Here is a 22,951-nt window from a genome sequence, read left to right on the forward strand (position 1 = left end):
TTTATTTTCAATGTTGACATTTTTAGTTTGTGGTTTTTAATCATAAAATAATACATTCATCACTACTCTGGTTTCTGCTTCCCAAACCGGTTTAGAGCCACTAACAATTACATGATGAACGGTTTAAAGACCCACACAATTGTTTAAAAAAAAAAGACTAAATAATAGGGGTGTAACGGTACACGTTCTCACCGTGGCAGACCACAAGTTTGTTTAATCTCTGCAGTGTTTTTTTAATAGTAAACTTAAAAACATACACAACAATGCCTGTGGTATAAAAAAATTTAATACAATTTTATTGCTTACAAAAATTTACTCCGCATTGACTCCGTGACTGAATGAAGGATGGAAGGAATGCAGACATTTGTTTAAGTGTGCTGAAATAAGTGAAACAGTTTAGATCATATCTTTAGAAAATTAAATATTAAATTTAAAACACACACACACACACACAAACATATGTATTATCCAAATGGGGTCTAAAAAATGTAAACTATTTAATTACATTTTTCAATTTATTTAATTTGTTTCGATTTGTTCTCTATAACAAAAAAAGCATTGCATTCATTTGATTTCTTTTTATTTTTATATTTGTATAAAATATTACAAAATATTTTATATATTATTTAACCAAGCAAGCATATCATTTTAAATTGTTTACAAATTTTATGTTTGGTTTCTTCCCTCTTAACTGTATTGAAATGAACCCGAACCAAATTTTGTGTACCGTTAAAATCTTACTAAATAATACGGGCTCAAATCCACATTATTGGCTCATTCTTCATTAAGGTAGTAATGAAAGATTTCTGTGTTTTCACCAGGAGCTTCATGTGTCCTAAAACACTCAAGGGATATTTGTTCATTTCTCTCATCTCATTTTTCAGAAAAACCCCGGTAAGCGTGCTAAAGCCGGTGAAGGGGCTCATGTACTCTGGTGAACCTCAAGCCACTGAGAACTGAATTCTTTCAGTAAAAAAGTATATTGTTGGGCAATGGAAGAAAACAGAGGCATAGGTCACTTTAGGAAAAGTCCAAGGAAAGCATGAATCATTTATTTATTTATTACTTTATGCAACCTGGTCTCTATTTGAGCGCAGTAACAGTTACGTGAACATTCTTTACAAAATGTGTTTGAGTTTGAGATCTAAAGATAAATAAGATATTTGCAGACCAACCCTGAATTTATAGGAACAGACAATTTAAAAGTAAATTTGATACAATAATTAAAAAAAAACTCAATATGCGACTGTATTTCTCTTGCTGGTAATAACTGCATCTAGCTGCCTCTCCCATTGTCTTAACTGCTGTTGGCTGCCCTGTTTAGCATCTGGTTGTTGGTTTACAGATTTTATCAGGAAATGCTGTGCTCATAGGTAAAACCCACAGCCCACAATATAGATCTGGTATACTGTTGGCTCCATGTTCAGATAATCTGCCCTGTTGAAACAGTGGAAAGTGGTAGAACAATCGTTGATACTGTTGAACAGCGTATTCTGGTTTGATTCTTAGATAATTCATGTTCTCTAAAATCCTTTACTATTGGAATCCATTTTTATTTCAATATTTGTCTTTTAGTTTCCATGCAGGATTATCAAGACCCAGCCGAAGCTGGATCTTCGACGACCTCTGACGTGCACTTGAGCATTTGAATGCTCACTGAAGCATGTTATTCCCAAATCTCAAGCTGATTTTGATAACTGTTGAGTCAGTTCACTAATGTGATGCCAATGTTCTGACAGAAAGCCTGGGGGCTGGTATGCAAACTTATGGTTTGAATATAATGCAAATGATTTTAAATTGGCGTGGGCATGGGCACTGTTTCAGAAATTAGATTACTGTAGGAATACAGCTTATTTGACAAGAGATACTCAAATACCTGAACAGCGCTCTCCGGTGGCCAATTTAAGTGAAGTCAAATTTAACCCTGTCAAATGTAAATGCCTCCTGAAATCCGAGTGGATGACTACAGCCACGATTTTTAAATAACCAGGACCTGAAATAGAGTCCAGTAATAAATTAGCAGATAGAAGCAGCAGCCTACATTTCAGCTTCAAAGCCTCCTGCTGAAGAATAAGAGAAATAAGAAGAAGAAGGATTTCAATATTTGAATTATTTCCAATACTTCCTGGTTAAAAGCACTTTCTCCTTGGACCCTTATAATGACTGAGTATGCATTTTAACATTAAATGTGCGTAATTGGTGAGATAACTAATAGAACAACTAGTGATATAAAGCAACATAATTACAAATTTTGATTTACGTATTGTGAATTTTTTTTGCTCATACTCTGAAGAATGGAAATGCTGTTTAGAAATGCAGCTTTTATATAATATATATATATATATATATATATATATAATTAAATAATATAATGGATTTTTTTAAAAACAATTCAGATCTACTCCGAAAATAAAAAAATAGGTAGTTCTGGCAAAGAGAGAGCTTTTATTGTGTAGTCTTTTCACAAATTTCTAGCAAAAGATATCGATTGATCTGTCCGTCTGTCTGTAGATGTATCATTATTTGCAGCCAGTTTATACCGAGTTCAAAAACAGCGTGAGTGCCAAAGACTTTAAATTCTTCTTTGTAGGATACATTTTGCGTAGGGACTCCAAATGTCTAGAATTGGTTTGGGGTTGTTTTAGAGCAGGGTGAAGGGAATACTGAACCATTATTCCATATTTCAACACAATTTAATGCAATTCCGTCTGGACTCGACTTCACCATACAACAAGACCATGACCTGAAGCATACATCCAAGCTCTGTAAGCGTTATTTAGAGAGCAAACAGTCGTCTGGAGTGATATCTATCTTGCAACAGGCCGTCCAGTCACCGCACCTAAATCCTATCGTACTGGATCACAAAGGTCAGAAAGAAATCTCCTAGCAAAGAACACTTTTAAGTATTTGAATGTTTGGAGAAACGAACTGTGTTGATCTCAGTGATTGAGGCTCTGGGTTACTGATCAGAAGGTCAGGGGTTCAAGCTGACCTCGGACCTCAGCTTTCAAACAAGCTTGGATATGTGAAGAAAAGAAATTCACTGTGCTGTAATGTATATGTGACAAATAAACGCTATTCTATGAAATAAACATGTGTATGTCTCCCAAGAACAATAAAAAAACTAGGCACTGTATGTGTGTATATATATATATGTCTTTAGGGGTTTGCTGGTTTCTGTAAAACCCCTCCTTCAGTGTATCTAAGCATCTGCACATAATTATTACAAGTAATGTTTTAATTTTATAATTCATTGTAATGCTGTTTTATTTTCTGTTTACTTTTTTGTCCAAAAGATTATGACAGTCCAACATTCACATTTTGAAGTTCCTGGACAAAATTAATGAAGGATAACAAGTCTGGTTAATCATTGAATAGCCTGCGTCAGTCAACATTCTCACCTCCCCAGTGCTCCGTATGCGTATTTGGCGCTTGTTTCAATCCGAGCCTTTTCACCCATCTCCATCAGCTGCACAGTGAGATCCAATGCCTGGGAAAAGAATACAAAACAAAAAAAATAAAATAAAGAATATGAAGAAATTGTGAATTGAAAAAAGAAGATGAACCTAACATGAGGCACATTTTACAAACAAGCTCGATTCCTTGAATACCTGAATGACATCACCATCACCAAGCGTGAAGGACTTGTTGGACTCCTCATCTACAATTGTTCCACCAGTCAGGGTGGTTTTGAGATTAATGGTGACTGTTTGTCCCCTCTGAGGTTTAGTGTCAAGACCGGACCCTACTTCTAAAACTTTCTTCCTCAGCTGCCCGTTTCCTACGTACACATTCACATTCAATCGTAAATTCACGCATTACACAACAACAGCCTTTTTATAGGAGATTAAAACCTCACATACCCAAGACATTCAGCCATTCTTCCAGGGGTGTGGTCTGACTGGGCTCTGTGGTTTCCTTCACCATTTTATCTGCCGGATGACTTTCTTTCTTTCCATCGTCAGCATCTTCTAAAGGGGGAGGATCATCATCCACTCCATCATCAACTCCGTCTTCTAGCATCTCAAAATCTTCCCCGCTGTCCAACAGAGTTGTTCGTCCCGACCTTTTTACTACCGATTCCTGGCTCCTCGGCATTGTTCCATCTTCATTTTCCATCTGGTAAAGAAGAAATGAATAATTAGGCTTTTACAGCACATTATCTTTAAAGGGCGGGTTGAGAGGACTTATATTAGAGAGATCATCCAGAACATTCATTTGCACAACGGAATATGTAGTATTTAATCAAAAACACAAAACCTTTTTCAGTACCAAGTTCCCTAAACAGTTATTATCCATAAAGGTCGATCGATTGCTCGAATTATTGCAAAAATCCGTACAGATAGTTTTTCAGAGTTGCATTATACAGTACGAGAGCGGCCCCTAGAGGTAAAACATTGACACTGCCATCAGTGTTTATTAGAAGTTTATTCTTTTTTTTACTTCGGATGTAATTGTTTTAAAATTTTTGTAGTTACTTTTTGTTTCAGTGTGAATGCATATCTTATTTTCCTCAATATTTATTCATTTAATTAATATATTCATATTTATTTCATTTAGCACATTTTCATGATTCAGTACTGTTTTTTTATTTTTGTAAGTTTCAGTACTATTTTAAATGGAGTGTTTTTTTTTTGTTGTTTTTTTATCCAGTATCCATTTAAAAGACTATTGATCAATTACCTGTTTGTCGGCAAGTACGATCCAACCTATCTATCAGTATCGATAAAAAATAAAAACTGACTTTTTATTAGACTGTAAAGTTAGGTTTCTCCAGAGATGTCCAAGGATTTTATCAGGGCCACTCAAGTATGTGGAATTGTGGAGGTGCAAATTCTAAAGATTGATGATTCTGAATAATTTATTTGGCTGCAATTATTCTTCCCTCTGACCCCATCTTTTCTACTGAGAATCATCACTATTACATGGAGCTACCACCACCATGCTTCACCAGAAAGGTGGTAATACTCAGTTGATGAGTTCAGTTTAAAGATTTTTTAGGGGGTGGTGTTAGCTAACTGTGGTTAAGGCTCTGGGTTATTGATCGGAGGATCAAGCCCCAGTATCGCCAAGCTTGGGCAAGGCTCTTAAACTCCAGGGGCACTGTATAATAGCCAAAGGTGGTAAAAGTGAAAGTACTGACTAAATAAGTTTGGGCTTTGACATGTACTTACGTGAAAAGTAGCCACTACTTCTACCTATTTTAGGGACACTCTGCTAAATGGACATCACATCATATTAATATCAGTGCTGTCAATCAATTCAAATATTTAATTGCGATTAATCACATGATTGTCACGAGTCAACTCACGATTAATTGCAACTTGATTGCACTTTTTTTGTGTTCTAAATTTACCTTAATACTTTTGAAGTTTTTAATACTCTAATCAACATGCGCATGGACAAATACGGATGCTTTATGCAAATGTATGATTATTATCAGTGAAACCAAACTCAACATAGAGCATGAAAACAAATTATTCTTATAAAGGTTTTAAAGTAATAATGGTGTTTTAAATTATGTAAATCATCAGGACACCAAACGAAAACTTTGCTAGGTTTCCACACGGACGGTTAATGAGGTGATACAATAGAAACTGCACCTCTTATAACTTTCATACGGTTTACATAATCAGAAAATGTATATTTCTCTGTAAATTTGTTTATTTAAAAGTAGAAATTTCGAGCTTCATTTATTTATGTCTGTGACTGTACTTACTATGTCTCATTTACTGAGATTCAGGTTGTTTTATTGATGTCTGTAAAAAAAGATCAAAAAAGACTGAGTAATTTAAGTTTATGTGTGGAAATGAAGAAAAATGAGTTGAAAAAAATGACAAAACGCGCCGGCACGTTTGTCGACTCCCAGAGGGTTAATTGTCGGATGTGCACATCATGGCGGATTCTGGTGCTAATTTGAGACTTGGCGCATCAGTAAAACACGTTTAGTGATTAAACATTATTTTAATCACTAAAAATGATTTATTTATTAATACCCGAGTAAAGAAAAGATGTGAATAAACATGCTGCAAAATGAATTTACGTTAATGTGTTATTAATGCGTTAATTTTGACAGCCCTGGTTAATATATTAATACAAATCTAATGAATGTATTCAAGCTGAACATCTACCATATAGAACACAAGCAGAGAAAAGATGACGATGATCAGGTGATCAGGAATGTCTCTGTTCTCAGTCATATTCACATCGCTGACTCCCTCTGTCTCATCCACATTAACCCTAAACCTCTTGTTGCCTTCTGCCTGCTCATTAATCGCTTCGTAAACTAGTCTATGTCTGTGACTGCCAGGAAATGATACACCAGTGGTAGATTAAAAAAGCTGCGCAATGACAGGAAACAGGTTGATGGACTGAAAATGGTGCACAATGAGAAGATAAAATATTGATTCCGTCACCAAATAGATTAAAAGTAAAGTAACGAGTCTGGTTTGAAAATGTAAGAAGTAGAAAGTACAGATATTTGTGTGAAATTGTAGAGTGAAAGTTAAAAGTTGTCTGAAAAATAAATAGTGAAGTAAAGATACCAGAAAAATCGACTTAAGTACGAATACTTTACTTCCCACTGATGACTGACCCTGCGGCTCAGACCTCAGCTTCCTAACATCACTGGTATGTGCTGAGAAATTCACTGTGCTGTAAAGAACATTTGCATTACATTATACATTTACATGCTCTTTCTGTCTCTTTTTTCTAACTTCCTCCATCTTATATAGTCCTTCAGGAAATTCCCATATGTTTTTTTCCTCAAGAATGGATTTAGCCTAGCCACTCTGCTAAAGCCATCCTTCAATTTCACACTGATGTAATAATCCCACTGTGCTCATGGGAACTTTCAAAGCTGTAGAAAATAATGTATCCCTTCCTCCAGTAGTGTCTCGATACAGTTGTAGGTTGGATTTCATGGCTTTGTTTTTACTCTGACATGCACTGGAGGGTTTCTATGTAAATGTCCAGTCAGCTTGTATTTTGCCTCAAGTGGACTCTACTCAAGTTCTAGAAACATCTTTAGATAATCAAAGTAGGCAGTTTAGATGAACCTAAACTTAACCTGAGGGAATACTAAACAAGAAAATGAATGAATGTGTGAATAAAACCAACTAAAAAAAAAAAATGTTGATGTTTAAGTTTTGAGAACGTACTGACACCCAAATGAGCACCCGTAAAGAGATTTCTATTTATTGTTAACAGGGATATTGAAGAACTTCAGAGGATAAACAGGAGTGTGTACTGATGTAGCGTGCAGTCAGAGGGATGAAGTTTCTTTAGATGGAAGATGTTAATGTGGTAATAGTAATGTCACTGAGTTGGTGTGCATCGTTCTCTGCTGTCTTATAATAATTAAAATAATAATTGTACATTTACAATATTTGGTAGACCCTTGTAACTGTAAGCGATTTATATAAACTAAGAGGCAGAGGGTTAAGAGCTCAATGGGCCAAAGTCCTTTTCTGCTGACCAAAACAATTTGACACTGACCAAACACAGAATCACCAACTCATGTTTTAATATGTTTTTTCCTTGGCAATCGTTATTTCATAGCTTTTCTCTTGGTTGTGCAGCTTCCAGTAGTAAATATTTCTGTTTGAGTTTCAATCCAATTATATTTCAGCCATCACGTGCTGCCAGGGTCAAAGAAATCTGCCTTGAGGCCTTCAGAAACAACAGTTTGGAAAATACAGCTTCAAATATATGACAGTGAGGCAGATTTCAAATTGAAGTCTCTGGGGCCATCTAGCAGGCGAACAATAATGTAAACGTTTTCACGTCCTTTGATTGGATGGTTAGAGAGAGCGCTAGTCAGAGCTCGCATACCGCAACTGTAGCAAACTGTGTGGATTTAATGTGTATTTATTCCACACTGGCTGACAAAGGAGAAGAACTTGATATAGTGGCAGATACACTTACAAGAACAAATAAAGCTGGGCATCATAAGGAAAACTCAGCCATAACAAGTCAAAACTGTTATTAAGCTTCTTTATGAACCATTTATACTTGTATATTTTATTTTCCATAGAATCTGCACAAAAACACACAATTTGCCTTCATTTCCAAACCCCAGAAAAACCCTGTGGCCAAATCCCTGTGTATTCCGTGGTCAGGAAAATCATAAAGAACTATTAATATTGATGTTACTGTTAGCGATGATGTATGCAGGCGGTGCAGCTGCGGCTGCAGTGAAAGGAGATTTGTGTGAATTGTGAGATGTAAAAGCAGAGACATGGAGGGATGTTTACAGTGAGCGAGCTCATCTATTGGTTTTATTATATTACATAACCTGTATAATATAAATATAAAACAGTATAAAGTGATACAGAACGTAAATTTGTATTTCGTCTTTTCTCATCTGGTTTCATTAAACTGAAGTAAACAAAAAAGCAGGGATTTAAACGATTCAATAAAATATATATCTTTGGGGGGGGGGAGGGGATATTTCATGTGTAATTTCTTTTGCTATTTTGTATGAAAAAAACATTGAATTAAACTTACATTTGCAGTTAGAATGTAAAATAAACTAGCCTCGATATTCTTCTATATTCTTGTTGTGTCTGTGACCTGCCTGAGTGTAACATTGCAATTTCCTTTTAGGATAAACAAAGTCCTCTATTTACCAGTCTATCTATCTATCCACCCATCCATCCATTTATCCATCTGTCCATCATTTTCATCCATAACTGCTATCCATCCATATCCCTCTCATCCATCCTCTATTATATTTATCCATCCATCCATCGATCAACCAACCATTCAACATATCCATCTATCCAGCCAGCCAGCCAGCTATCACTCACACACGCACGCACACACGCGCGCGCACACACACACGTAAACCCCAGTGTCCTCAAAGCGTTAGCTTCATTCTGACAACCCAAACCATACACACAAATCAGCCATGTGCAATCAGTTATTGAGTTTTTTGTACAATAAACTCCTCGTGTGTGTCCTGTAACACACTCACAGCTGCTACACAAATGAACTTCAGGTTGAATAAACGAATCTTTCTGGAACTTTCTGCAAACTTTGCAGTTAGCTTACCGCTCCAGCTAGATGGCGAACTTTTACTCATAGCCATTTTTACAACCTGCAATAAATCAAAGAAAACAATGACTCACCTCAGTCCAAGACACGCTCTCTGATCCCAACAAGAACCGGGATTTACCTGACACCAAAAGCAACAACAAACAAATAAATGGATAAACAAACAAACACGATTTCTCCCTGCAGCCCTTCAGAGACGCCGCGCACTCGGGCGCGATAATGCGCATGCGCAGCTTCTCGGCCTGCTATTGCGCTTGCGCGTGAACGAGACTCGCGTCTCTCGGCCTGACAGAGACCGCGCATGCGCACTTTAAATCTGAACTACTGTCTATCCATATCCTTTTTTATTTTTGTATATATATTGTATAGTATAATATATTTTTATACTCATATTTAATACTTTATAATACTTTTTAATACTTATATAAAATTTAATACTTATATAATATTTATAATACTTATACTTATAATACTAATATTATAATATATTATAAAAATTTATATATTAATATATTAATATATATATATAAATATATATTAATATATTATAAAACTAAAATTATAATAATAATATTTATAATACTTATATTATACTTATATAATATATATAATATTTTAATACTTATATACATTATATTGGAGATAGATGATCTGCTGTGGAGACCCCAAATGGGAGCAGCCGAAAGCAGAAGAAGACTTTTATACATTATATATTTAAATTTGTATATCTTTTTTATATCCTATTTCTATTTACATGTTGGACAGTCATAAAAACCTATTTCTAAATTCAAGTTCTGAACATTTTAATCAAACATCCAGACCCTTTACACACCAGCTACTGATTAGTAAATTAGATTAGATTAGTAATTAGTAAAACACTAATGGTATCGATTGAAAAAAAATCTGCCCAAACCCAGATTTACTCCAAGATATATGTCAAAATGATTTCATCTACAAAATGTCTTAAATATCATAGAGGTAGTTATGTAGTCTTCTTCTTCTTTTGGCTTCTCCTATTAGGTCTCAACAGCGGCTAATCAGTCTCCATACCATCATCTGCTCTACATCTGCCTCTTTCAAACCAACTACCTGCATGTGTGCAACTACACCCTCACCACATCCAAAATCTCCTACTTGGTCTTCCTTTTTTCCTCTTTCCAGGCAGCTTCATCCTCAGCATTCTTCTACCGATATACCCCATGTACCTCCTCTGCACATGTCCAAACCATCTCAATCTCTTCTTCCTCACCTTGTCTCCAAAACGTCCAGTATTCACCACTGCCATTTCCATCCTTCTAGCAAAATCTACCACCATCTGCCCTTCCACAGTCCTCTGCTTAAAGCCATACCTACCCATAACCTCCTCCTCACCTCTGTTCCCTTCACCTACATGCACATTAAAGTCTGCCCCAATCACTAATTTTTCTTTTCTAGGTACTGTTCACTCTCCACCACTTCATCAAATCACTCCAGAATTTTTCCGTCTCCTCCATCTCACAGCCCACTTGTGGAGCATAAGCACTGATGACATTTATCATCACTCCTTCAACTTCCAGCTACACGTTCATCACCCTATCAGAAACTCTCTTCACCTCCACTACACTCTTACTGTACTCTTCCTTCAGGATCACCCCTACACCATTTCTCTTTCCATCCACACCATGATAGAAAAGTTTAAACCCCCTCTAATATCCCTGGCCTTACTGCCATTCCACTTGGTCTCCTAAACACACAACATATCTACCTTTCTCCTCTCCTCTCCCTCAAATCAGCGAACTCTCTCCCTTTTACCAGTCATAGTACCAACATTTAAAGTGCAAACTCTAACCTCAACTCTCCTACACTAAATGTGTGTGTGTGTGTGTGTGTGTGTGTGTGTGTGTGTGTGTGTGTGTGTGTGTGTGTGTGTGTGTGTGTGTGTGTGTGTGTGGTACAATGAGGTAGAAGTGAACAATGGGATAAGGTCTAATAATTAACAACTAATTAAATATAAATATTATTTTGGAAAAAATGTAAAAAAAAATAAATAAATAATAAAAATGAAACCATTTATTTTTTCTGGGTTATTTATGACCACTATTTGTTTTATTTGCCTATAATCTCATAATTTTCATATTACATAACGTTTTTATATAAATATATATTATAAAAGTATATATTTTCCCTTACGAGGGAAATATCAAGGTCCGTGACGTTGGGCCGCCTTCCAGTGGGCTCACCACCTGCAGGAGGGACCGTAAGGGTCGGTGCTGTGAGGATTGGGCAGCAGTCGAAGGCGGGGGCCTACTTAGACTGCTGCCCCCGCGACCCGAATTACGGATAAGCGGGAGAAAATGAATGAATGAATGAATGAAAGTATATATTTATAAAGAATATATATATATCAAGTACATTGGTTCAATAAAATATAATAAATAATTTTGGGGAAAAATAATTTTATAATTGAATGAATAATTTTTTTATTAGAAAGAAGAAAGGAAAAAAGAAAGAAAGACATTTTTTATTATTATTATTTTATTATAACACACAACCCTGGAGCCGCCATGCTTCTCCCTAATATCGCTTCTGGTGATAGCAGTTGCCATGGTGATGAGGGTTTGCCCTGGTGGAAGTGCCGCATAAACCTGACCAATCAGGCAGCGCTTCTCTTGAATATTAATAAGCGTCTTCCTTTCCGTTCATGTGCGGAGCTTCGTTACCCGGAAGTGTTTGTTCCTCGCTTAAAAAAAAAGCATGGTTCCGGTTTTCTGTTTGTGTTGATGATTATAAACAACATTACAGTGTAAGTTTTTTTCTTCTGTAACCTTCTCTAATTATTTACATTTGTCATATATGACATATGAATGAAGGTCTGGTATCGTGTGTATAGAAGTGATTATGGTCTATACAGGACATGTTGAGGACTGATCTTGGCCTGTGTGTGTGTGTGTGCGCGTGCGTGTGCGTGTGTTTTTTAAATGTAATATTTAATTTTCTAAAGATATGAACTAAACTGTTCCACTCCAATTATTTAAACCAGAGATGTTCAATAATAAAAGACAAGAGCCTTTATTTGTCACATTATACATTACAGCACAGTTGAATTCTTTCTCCCAGATGGTTAGAGAGGGTCAGGGGTCCTGCTTAGTGAACCTCTAACCTTCTGATCAGTAACCCAGAACATCACTCATTATTAACATTTTAACATAAATCCTTATTTTACAGTAGAATGGTTTATTTAAAATTTTTATCATTGTGCTGTAAATGTCTCGAAACTAAAACTTTATATATGAATCTGCATTAGTTAGTTAGTTTTCAATATTATTAAATCACAATTTAGAGAAAACATGGCATCTTTAATTTTAATATAACTTTTCGTATAACGTAACATTAATTTAAGTCGAGTTTGATTTTTGACTCTTTGTACAAAAAGGTTCGGGCCGCTCTGGTTTGAGAATTGACACATCCTGAGTATAAAACATTACATATTTATAACATAGTAATAAACTTAGTAATTTTGTAGTATATTTAATTTGTTTTCTTTCTCTGTTTTAGTAAAACGGCTCATTTAGTCGGCTTAAAAATGAAGCAAAGATGTTTTGTTAAACGTTTAAATAGAAACAAAGATCTTTTAATGGTATTTTTTTTTCCACTTCTCATATATGGCATATGGCTGAAAGGGCGACATGAAGTGTCCGGCCTACCAAAATTAACCCAAAAGAACCATAACGACTCATTTAGGAGCTCATAAAATAACCCAGAACAACATCTAAAGAACTGCCGGTCTCAGTTGCTCAGTAAGGTCAGTGCTCATGATTCCACAATAAGAAACATGTAGATTTTCCCAAAGATTTTTGAGCAAATATTCTGTAGATTGATGAGACAAAAGTTGAGGGGAATCCTTCACAACGGCAGATGTCCTGGATAGAGGGCAGGGAGACCCCCATCAGCTGTTCTCACTATGCGCTGTAGGGTCTTGCATTATATGGTAATATAAAATATAAAAAATGTGATGATCTAAAGTGTGAGCTAAGTGTGACAAATAATCAAAATACTTTTTCACAGCACTCTAAATAAAGCCTTGGATTTCTTCAGTAAAACTCTAGTAGGATCTCCAAACCGAAAAGCACCAGAGGGACATTGTCCTACATCCCAGCAGCTCTTTATTCATACTCTGATTTTGATTGGCAATTTTTTTTTCTTTTCAGAACGATGGCCTCCAAGAAAAAACAAAAGTCTCTCAAAAAAAATCCTCAGTTTGCAAGTCCTGTTCAAGCAAAAAGACTTAATCAAGCACATGGGAAAGCATCATTTACTGACGATATGGAGGATGAGGATGCTTTAGAGATGGAAAGAAACTTTGCCTTGGTCAATAAAAGTGGCCTTGCGGAAAAATCCAAGATGTCTGAGAAAGCCATTGAGGAAACGAGTGGTGAGGAATCGAACCAAGCAGACGAGGCTGATGGAAGCGACGAGGAAGCAAACGATTTTGAAAAGGAGCACGGCCAAGCCGAGACGACTGACGTGACCGGGTCAGAGGATTCAGATAACGAAAAGCCAAACGACCCTGACCCAAGGATACACACCGTGACCGGGTTCAAACAAGGTGAGGGGATTTCACACTGGTGCCACACTGATTATAAAAAACTGTTGTATTGGTAATAATTTATTTATTTGTCTTTTTATTAAACAGATCTGTCTACAATGTCATTTGAAGAGATTTTGAAGTTACAAAGCAAATTTGGAAGGAAGGCCTGCAATAAACTTCTTTGCAACGCAAAACAGAAAAAACAGCCTTTAAAACGAGCGTCCAAGGACCGGTACTGAGCTCCTCATACATCAGCATCATCAAACACTTCCTCCAATTCCTCCTCCATCTCCTTATAACATGATTTCTATTGTAGACCTCAAGAGATTTCATCCAAGAGACCAGTTTCTTTACTGAGAAAAGAAGGATTCCATAAGAAACCCGTAAGTTTCGCTACGCATCAGTACGTTCACATGGGCTCAATTTCTATTTCATGGCTTTTGTATTTTTGTAGAGTCTGAGGGATCCTCGTTTTGATGATCTTTCTGGGGACTTTAGACCCGAAGTGTTCAGCCAGACGTACAAATTTATCGATGAAATCCGACACGGAGAAGCCGAGGTTTGCTTAAAATGACGAGGGTCTTGCAGATATTTGCTTATCGCTATATTTGCTATCCTGCTTGAACGCTTTGTTTTTCAGATGGTAAAGAAAAAGCTGAAGAAAGTCAAATCGGCTGAGAAGAAAGAAGAACTGAAGTCTTTTCTGAAGAGAATGGCAAGTTAACACTTAATACAGTATTAAGCGTTATTGTAGTATAAACGAGCACTAAAGGTAACTTTTTTTTTTTTTTTTTTTTTTTTACTTAAGTTACTGCATTTGAGTAGTTTTTTTGTGAACTTCGACTTTTTAAAGTAGTTTTTAAAATTTGTAATTTTACTTAAGTTTTGTTTGAAGTTTTGTACTTTACCACATTTTGAATCATATCCGCTACTGAGTAAAAAAAAAAAAGTAATAATAATTGAATAAATACAAATAATGAAAGTGGAAAATATTCAGATTTCAATTCTGAAATGATCACACCCTGGAAACCGCACCGATTGATTGATAGGTGGAGAATAAACGCACTAAACTCGCAGGAAAGAAAGATGGAGACAGACGCCAGTAATGCAGACCCTTCTGAAAGCTAAATGCCGTCGAAACAAAAGTTGAATTCTGAATTTCGGCATAAATGGCAACCCCACCCTATTACTTTTTACTTTTACTTGAGTAGATTTTTAGACTGGAATCTTTACTTGTACTTAAATAAAATATAATTTAACTATCAGTACTTTTACTTGTGTAGAATAATTTATTTCTCTTGACTTTACATTCGGTTGTTAAACATCTGGTTTGTCCAAAATGTGTGCAGGAGAACCAAAAACGAAACCATCAGCGACAAGAGCAGCAGAGAGAGAAGGAGCTTCACTTTAAGAGGAAGCAGAGAGCGTTGGTGGAAGGCGGCCACAGACCATTCTATCTCAAGAAATGTAAGTTCATGTAAATGTAAATTCTCCTTCAGTGCTCGCTGTTGTGAACCTGCTGAATCTGCGGTTGCTTCAGGTTGGTCAGATGGAGTTTCAGCAACAGAAGTTTTGCCCCCCAAAAAATGAGGTCAGCTGATGACCTGAATATACTGAATGGACAGGTTTTTCATCTGTTTTCCTTTTTTTTTTCTGATGGCACAGGCATATTCTAAGATCATTAACATTTGCATATTTCGAATCAGTTACAGCAGTGGTCCCAAACCCCCGAGCTGAGGACCGGCACCGGTCCGTGGGTCAATTGGTACTAGGCAGCACAGAAAGAATAAATAACTTACATTATTTAATTTTTATTGATTATCTGATTCTGAACGATGATTTATTTTGTAAAATTACCGGATTTTCTCCGCCACATCTGTCTATGACTAACTCCTGATGCAGGTCATGATGCCTCGGTCACATGTCTTACCTCCATCCGCTACCTTCTTAAAGGGGCTGCTCCGGCCGCTAACACAAAATACAACAAACAAAAACAACACAGTGGATTCACGTTTATTATTAGATTTTGAAAATACCAGTTTTTATGCCGGTCGTATCATTTTATTTTGTTGTATTTATAGCCACACCTCAAAGGCCGGTCCATGAAAATATTGTCTGACAATAAACCGGACCGTGGATAGGATAGGATACATTGGGCTCAAAATATGACCGAGTGGTTCAGGGAGAATCATTTACACACATTCCATTCAATTCATTCTTATTTGTTACACACTTTTAACAGTGGGCACTGTCTTAAAGCAGCTTTACAGAGATCGTATAAAAGAATTGGGGAATTTTACCGATAGCTAGGTTGGATCATACTTTCCCAATAACAGACTAATCAACCAATAGTTTTTAAATTAGATACTGGATCTAAAAAAAAAAACGAACATCAAAAACATAAAGTACTGAGTTTTACAACAAAACAAAACAAAAGTATTGAATCATGAAAATGTGCTGAATAAAACAAATGTGAATTACTTAATTATAATTATATAATATAGTGCCCTTCTTGCACCATCTCGCGTCTAAAATTAAAAAAAAGCAAGTGGTGTCATTGATTTGACGAAAGCAGATAAGTTCCAGCGATCCACTATCCATGCAGATTAATCGGTCAACCTCTATTTAGTGCCCATACGTTTGTTCCTTATAATTGTAAGTTGATCCCTAATGAACGAGCCAGTGGCAACTTTTGCAAGGAACAAACCCCTGAGATGGAATGAGGAAGAAACCTTGAGAGGAACCAGACTCAAGGGGGAACCCAAGTGACACTGAATGTCCATTCATTACAGTTCCATCCCGGTTGAGGTGTACTGTTCAGTGATAGGGGCTTACATGCAGAACAGTTAATGCAACCTGTGGTCTTGAGCCATTGTAGCAGACTGTTGATATTAATTTCAGTCCAAATCCATCCTCAAAAAAAAAATGTTTTTGAGTTGCTCAGTAACTTTGGATCTTTAGACTGTTGAGGTGGAACCATCGCCAGCTGCACACAGTGATCTTCACACACTTCCATACCAACTGCAATCACCATGAACAGATTTACCCTCAAGTCTCAATCAGTGAACAGTTATAACCTCAGCGATGATGGAACAGTAATGAATGGACATTCAGGGGCACTCAATGGGGACAAGTTCCCTTTTGAATCTTTTTTTTTCCCTTGAGGTTTCTTCCTCATACCAGCTCGGGTAGTTTTTTTGTCACCTCTGGTTCACTCATTAGGGATAAATTCATAGGGAATAATTTATATAGTTATATTTATAATTTAGCTCTGTAATGCTGCTTTGGGACAATGTTCATTGTTAAGTGTATATAAATAATTTTAATTGAATTGACTACAAAAGCAGAAGAACACACCAGGTTCAGAAAATAGGACTGACAAAGTTGTATCTATGTAAAGAACAATTACTAAAGTTCCTTCAGGCTTCCTGTCGGCGACCAGTCTGCCCATTTCTCTCTGAGCTCTCTCAGAAAAAAGCTTTTCCACACACAGACCCCATTTGGGTGGAAAAACTTGGATGTTTTTGTGTCATTCTGTGTAGAAAGTGTTGTTCATGAAAATCCTATTAATCCACAGTTTCTAATATACTCAGACCATCTCAGGCACTTGAACAGAAATGTTTGCATCTCAATTCTTGCCCATTTTCCCATTTCCTCAGCTGATCAGAAGAAACTGCAGTTAGCAGAGAAGTACAACGAGCTGAAAAAGAGCGGGAAGTTGGAGAATTTCTTGAGCAAGAAGAGGAAACGTAATGCCGTGAAGGACCGCCGGAAGCTACCCTGAACACCAGCGTGGAGATCGGTCTTCTCAAATACAAATTGTTGGACAGCTGAACATATGATGCTGCACACTTATGGATTGGACTGAATAATATTGTTCTCAAACACCTTCTCATAATGACAGGATGATTTATTTTTTTTTATTGTACAGAACAGTTGATCAGTAAGATACATTCTTGCTTACGAATAATAAAGGAAATATCTATACTTTGACCCAACAGTAAACAGTAAAATTTTTCCTTGCCATCAGCTCCCTAATTGGCTAATGAAGCTGCCATTTAAACAGCATCAATACACACAATTGTCAAAATGTTCATTATTTTGCTTTATCTTGCTGATTTGTTTGTTTCTTTGTTGGTTGTAGTCATTCACAGGACTCCTGTAACAAGTAGATTCTAATATCTATCTAATGCTTTGTGAATTAAACATAATGAAGTTTTATATTGAGTTTATTAGTATTTTATTTTTTTTTATTTTTTTAGATTAAATGAATTAAATTGTTATTCATGATTAAAAACACCAATGAGTTCTAAATAAAGGGCGAGATATATATATATATATATATATATATATAATATATAAAACTTTTCTCAGCACTGCTTATCCTTACCTAACGCTTACCAGTGGCCATGTTGGAATGGAGAATTATGGGTGGTACAGAGGGTTGCGATGCCACTACATGGATTGACTTTGCTGAATAAACAGGCATGGATGTGTGTGGATACTTTGTCCACAGTGTTTAAGGGATTCGCTCCAGATAGTTTGTGACCCTGACTGAGAAAAATCACCTGCTGACAATGATGCATTTATTTAGCTTCTGCGAGATTATTCATTCACTGCACCGCCATTGCACTTTTATACGTTTACTGTTTGTTTAGTCTTCGTGTGGATAATTCGACACCAGTCACAACCAGGGACTCTTCCAAATGTTCACCTACTACTGTGGGTGTGTAAATGAGAAAAGAAATAGAGAAAGATGTACTTTTGCAAGAAAAAAAAATTGGCCTCATCCACATAATGGAGGACAATTCCCAAATTTCCCAGTGTCCATTCTGACCTGGAAGTTTGTACTTCTCTTGTTTAAATCAGCAAATCTTTCAGTATTGCCATCATTTGGGTAGAATGCGAACCCGTAAGGCCGCTCTACCACATTTGGTGTCAGAAGTGGGATGGCTACTTGCAGGACAGTGCCAAAAGGACGCAAGGCCAGGATGGTGCTTCGTTCCCAGACCCAGGCAGCCACTGATGAAGATGGAGCCTGGGGAACAGTGGATCCAACTGAGGAAGAAAGAGAGGAGGATTGGTTGCCTCCTGTACGACCCAAGGGTACGGCATCCAGGACTGGAGCAGGGCCGCCCATTAAACCATTCGAAGAAGGGATGGCAGAGGTGTTCCGGCAGTTCATGCACGCACAGGAGCAGCAAGAGCAACGCTACCTCCAAGCGCTGCAGACTCTGCAGGAGACCATGCAGCAAGCCATCCAACCAGCTTCTTCATCACTGGGCCTGGAGAGCCCACGAATGGAGCTGCCCACACCAGCACCCCGGAGGATTAGCCTGTCCCCAAGGGTTCCGCACACTCCAACAGGAAGCCCACAACTGGAGCTTCCTACACCAGCTCCCCGGGGAAGTACTACTGCACTGAGGGTCCCGAGCACACCGACGCCCACCAGTCAGCCAATGCTCAGAACCGAGCCCAAGTTGCCAAGCTTCCAGCAAGGGGAAGACATTGAGAACTATCTGCATCGGTTCGAGTGGCTCGCCAGAACCTGGAAGTGGGCGGAGGACAAATGGAGCTACCAGCTGGTTCCACTGTTAACCGGGCAAGCACTGGAGGCCTACCTGGCGATGGATGAAGACCAAGCAGTGGTCTACAGTGAGCTCAAGAAGGCGCTGTTGGAGAAGTTTAACGTTTCTCCAGAAACCTATCGTCAGCAATTTCGTGCGACTACGACCCCAGTTGCAGAGACACCCTCAAAAACGTATAATCGGCTGAGGCACTTGTGCGACCGGAACTACACACCAAGGAGGAGATTGGTGAGATGGTCATCCTGGAGCAGTTTCTCAGTGTCCTGCCATACGAGATCAGGATATGGGTAAAGGAACGGGAGCCGAGAACTGGGCTAGCTGCTGCCAAACTTGTTGTAACTTGTTGGCACACAACAAAGTTACAATGTGTGCATGGAGAGGTCAAACAGTACCCCCAAACCGAGGTGAATGTGTCCATAAATGGGCAGAGATACCTACTCACTGTGGCTGTTGTGAAAACCGGAAGAACGAGCGAGATCCAACATCCAGCTAGCCTGTCCAGTCGTCACTCGGGCCCAGAAAATCACGTCGCCAACGTCGGCTAGAGAAAGGACTTGGTACCCTGGTGCCAGAGATTAAAACCGAAGGACTGGATGTGTGTGGATGGACTGTACCGGTAAACATCGTGGAGCTGCAGCGCGCAGACGAGTCGTTAAAACCTTTATTCGAGAAAGCGTTGCAAGGCAAGCAAGCGGACATGTGTGGGGAGCAGTACGTCATTAACAACAATATCCTCTATATGCAAGCCTCGGATGTAACCAGGTTGGTGGTGCCGAGATGTTGTCGCCCCGATGTACAAAAGTACTGCACCACATGCCCCACCAGTCAGCAGACCAGTGCTGTGTGACGACGAGACAGGGCCCCTCTACAACCATTGCCCGTAATCTCCGTCCCATTCCAACGCATCGCTATGGACATAGTAGGGCCACTGGAAAAGAGCAGTACAGGATATCAGTATATCCTCGTCATCAGTGACTACGCCACTAGGTAGGCATTTTCTCTCCGCTCCATCACCACCCCTAAGATAATAAATGCTCTCATTCAGCTGTTTTCTCGGGTGGGAATCCCAGAAGAGATCTTTACGGACCAAGGGACTAACCTCACCTCAAAGCTGATGAAACATTTACACCGACAGCTGGGGATCACCGCTATCAAGACCAGTCCATACCACCCGCAGACAGATGGACTGGTGGAACGCTCAAAAGCATGCTGCGGAAGTTTGTGTCAGAAACTGGAAGGGACTGGGACAAATGGCTACCTTTCTTGCTATTTGCCTACCGGGAGGTGCCACAAGCCTCGACTGGCTTCTCACCCTTTGAGCTCCTGTACGGTTGGCAGGTCCAAGGACCTCTGGATCTCCTCCAGAGAAACTGGGAGGACCCTTGTTCAGAAAAGAAGGCTGAAAAGGGCATAGTCCAGTACATCCTAGAGATGAGGGATCGTCTGGAAAACTACAGGAAGCTGGCAGCGGAGAACCTCCAAAAGGCTCAAAAGTACCAGAAGACGTGGTATGACCAGCAAGCCCGTTCCAGAGAGCTACGACCAGGACAGAAAGTACTGTTGTTGCTGCCAACGTCCACGAGTAAGCTCCTTATGAAGTGGCAGGGGCCCTACAGTGTGGTACGGAGGATGGGGCAGACGTCGTACGAAATCTATCATCCTGACAAAGGCAAGGCAAAGCAAACTTACCATATTAACCTGCTGAAGGAGTGGAAAGAGCCTCCCAGCGAAAAGGCAGACCCGGTACTGCTCATTCAGAAGGTGGAAGAAGATCAGGAGGCGGATCAAAGGCTAGCGGGCAGACACAGCCAGCAGAGGTAGACCTCGGACACCTGGAGTCACCCAAACAGGCTGAGCTGCAAACGCTCTTTGGTCGATACCCGGCGTTGTTTCGTCAGAGGCCTGGACGGACCAAACTGGAACACCACAAGATCCGCCTGACCAATACAACCCCAGCTCGACAGAGAGCGTATCGGGTACCTGAGAGGCTGGTGGCACCACTGAAGGCAGAAGTTAGGACTATGCTGGAGATGGGAATAATCGAGCCGTCAAGCAGTGAATGGAGTAGTCCGGTGGTCATCGTACCGAAGAAGGACAACACCCTCCGCATCTGCATTGACTTCCGTCGATTAAACTCCCAGTCCCAGTTCGACGCGTACCCGATGCCACGCATTGATGATCTGCTGGAAAAGATCGGGGGAGCCAAGTACGTGACCACCTTAGACCTGTGTAAGGGATATTGGCAGGTGCCTCTGGAAAAGACGTCCAGACCTTACACAGTGTTCAGGACCCCACTAGGATAGTTCCAGTTCACGGTTCTTCCCTTCGGTCTACACGGGGCACCAGCAACGTTCCAAAAGTTGATGGACCAAGTGCTGCAAGGCGGGGAAGAATGGTCGGCCGCGTATCTGGACAATGTGGTGGTCCATAGCGAGACCTGGGCTGATCACCCAAACCACCTCGAACAGACCCTGAGGAGGATCCAGGAGACGGGCCTGACACTGAACGTGGCTAAATGTGTGTGGGCCAAGGCTGAGGCAGACTACCTGGGTTACAGATTGGGTGACGGGGAGCTAAGGCCCCAAGTGGACAAGGTGGAAGCCATTCGCAACAGCCCGAGGCCTACAACTAAGAAGGAGGTCAGGTCCTTCTTAGGACTGGTGGGATGGTACCGGCGGTTCATCCCAAATTCCTCCACCACCACAGGACCGCTGACCAACCTGCTGGGAAAGGCGGTGAAGAACCCATACGGTGGACTGACGACTGTGAGACAGCCTTCGTCACACTGAAGGAAAGAATGTGTGCAGAGCCTGTCCTACACAGTCCAGACTTCACAAAGCGGTTCACCGCCCAGGTTGATGCATCTTCGGTGGGCATTGGAGCAGTCTTGACCCAGGGTGAGGAAGGCAACCGGAGACCAGTCGCCTTCCTGAGTCGGAAACTGCTGCCACGTAAAACCGGTACTCCACCATTGAAAAGAATGCTTGGCAATCAAATGGGCCCTGGAGAGCCTGAAGTACTATCTGCTAGGAAGAGAATTCGCCCTGAAAACAGACCACAGAGCATTAACCTGGATCCACACCATGAAGGACCACAATGCTCTGGTGACCAGGTGGTACCTCTCCTTGCAGTCGTACAATTTCAGAATCAGACATCGTCCAGGGAAACAGAACCTGACTGCTGACTACCTGTCTCGCCACCCGGCAAGCCCGGCATGTACACAAAGTCTCAAAGCTGCTTTACACAGAAAATGTGATTAAAAGTGAATATGTTCTTTATAAGTAAGTTTGTCCCTGATTAGGGAGCCGGTGGCGACTGTGGCAAGGAAAAACTCCCTGAGATGGCATAAGGAAGAAACCTTGAGAGGAACCAGATTTAAGAGGGAACCCATCCTCATCTGGGTTGCATGTCCATTTATAGCAGATATACAATGTTGCAGGGTACAGTGATGATGATCAGAAGTGAAAAGTATTCCTGAGTCAATGTAGCAGACTGTTGACATTAACTACAGTCCAATCCATCCTCAAAGCTCCTGTTCTTACGAAATTTCATGGAACCACCCAAGGCGTTGATGAGAAACCGTCCCAAGCTGCACAGAGTGGCCTCCAATCGAAGAGAACACTATCCAGAGGCAGACCTGGACGAAGTGGGAAGATCCACGAAGGAGGGAGGGGCAGGAACAGTGGTCACTGGAACCTCAGGAGCATATTTAAACATCTAGACATCTACTTGTTAAATA

The 22,951-nt window shown here is 39.5% G+C and overlaps 2 protein-coding genes across 3 annotated transcripts in view; one reads left to right on the forward strand and one right to left on the reverse strand.

The window, feature by feature from the left end:
• Positions 1-17,845, forward strand: part of rrp36 (ribosomal RNA processing 36) — a 101,626-nt gene extending 83,781 nt beyond the window's left edge. Inside the window, exons 2-9 of the mRNA XM_083558197.1 lie at positions 11,788-11,839; positions 13,245-13,642; positions 13,730-13,856; positions 13,941-14,007; positions 14,079-14,183; positions 14,265-14,339; positions 14,974-15,091; positions 17,284-17,845. Of these exons, the coding sequence (XP_083414323.1) occupies positions 11,817-11,839; positions 13,245-13,642; positions 13,730-13,856; positions 13,941-14,007; positions 14,079-14,183; positions 14,265-14,339; positions 14,974-15,091; positions 17,284-17,408 (1,038 nt within the window). The 5' untranslated portion in view covers positions 11,788-11,816 and the 3' untranslated portion in view covers positions 17,409-17,845. The remainder of the gene's footprint in view (positions 1-11,787; positions 11,840-13,244; positions 13,643-13,729; positions 13,857-13,940; positions 14,008-14,078; positions 14,184-14,264; positions 14,340-14,973; positions 15,092-17,283) is intronic.
• The window catches only part of fkbp8 (FKBP prolyl isomerase 8), an 80,223-nt gene that overhangs the window by 9,869 nt on the left and 47,403 nt on the right, over positions 1-22,951 (reverse strand). Inside the window, exons 1-4 of one of the 2 annotated variants that reach the window (XM_083558185.1) lie at positions 9,132-9,318; positions 3,864-4,119; positions 3,612-3,781; positions 3,402-3,490 (exon numbers count right to left, since the gene is read on the reverse strand). In XM_083558185.1, coding sequence (XP_083414311.1) covers positions 3,402-3,490; positions 3,612-3,781; positions 3,864-4,119; positions 9,132-9,284 — 668 coding nt within the window. In that variant the 5' untranslated portion in view covers positions 9,285-9,318. Of the gene's footprint in view, positions 1-3,401; positions 3,491-3,611; positions 3,782-3,863; positions 4,120-9,131; positions 9,319-22,951 lie in introns of those variants that run through there. The other variant, XM_083558186.1, reaches the window with a different exon arrangement.

The sequence above is a fragment of the Silurus aristotelis genome, assembly GCF_946808225.1.
Source record: "Silurus aristotelis genome assembly, chromosome: 13".
NCBI lineage: Eukaryota > Metazoa > Chordata > Actinopteri > Siluriformes > Siluridae > Silurus > Silurus aristotelis.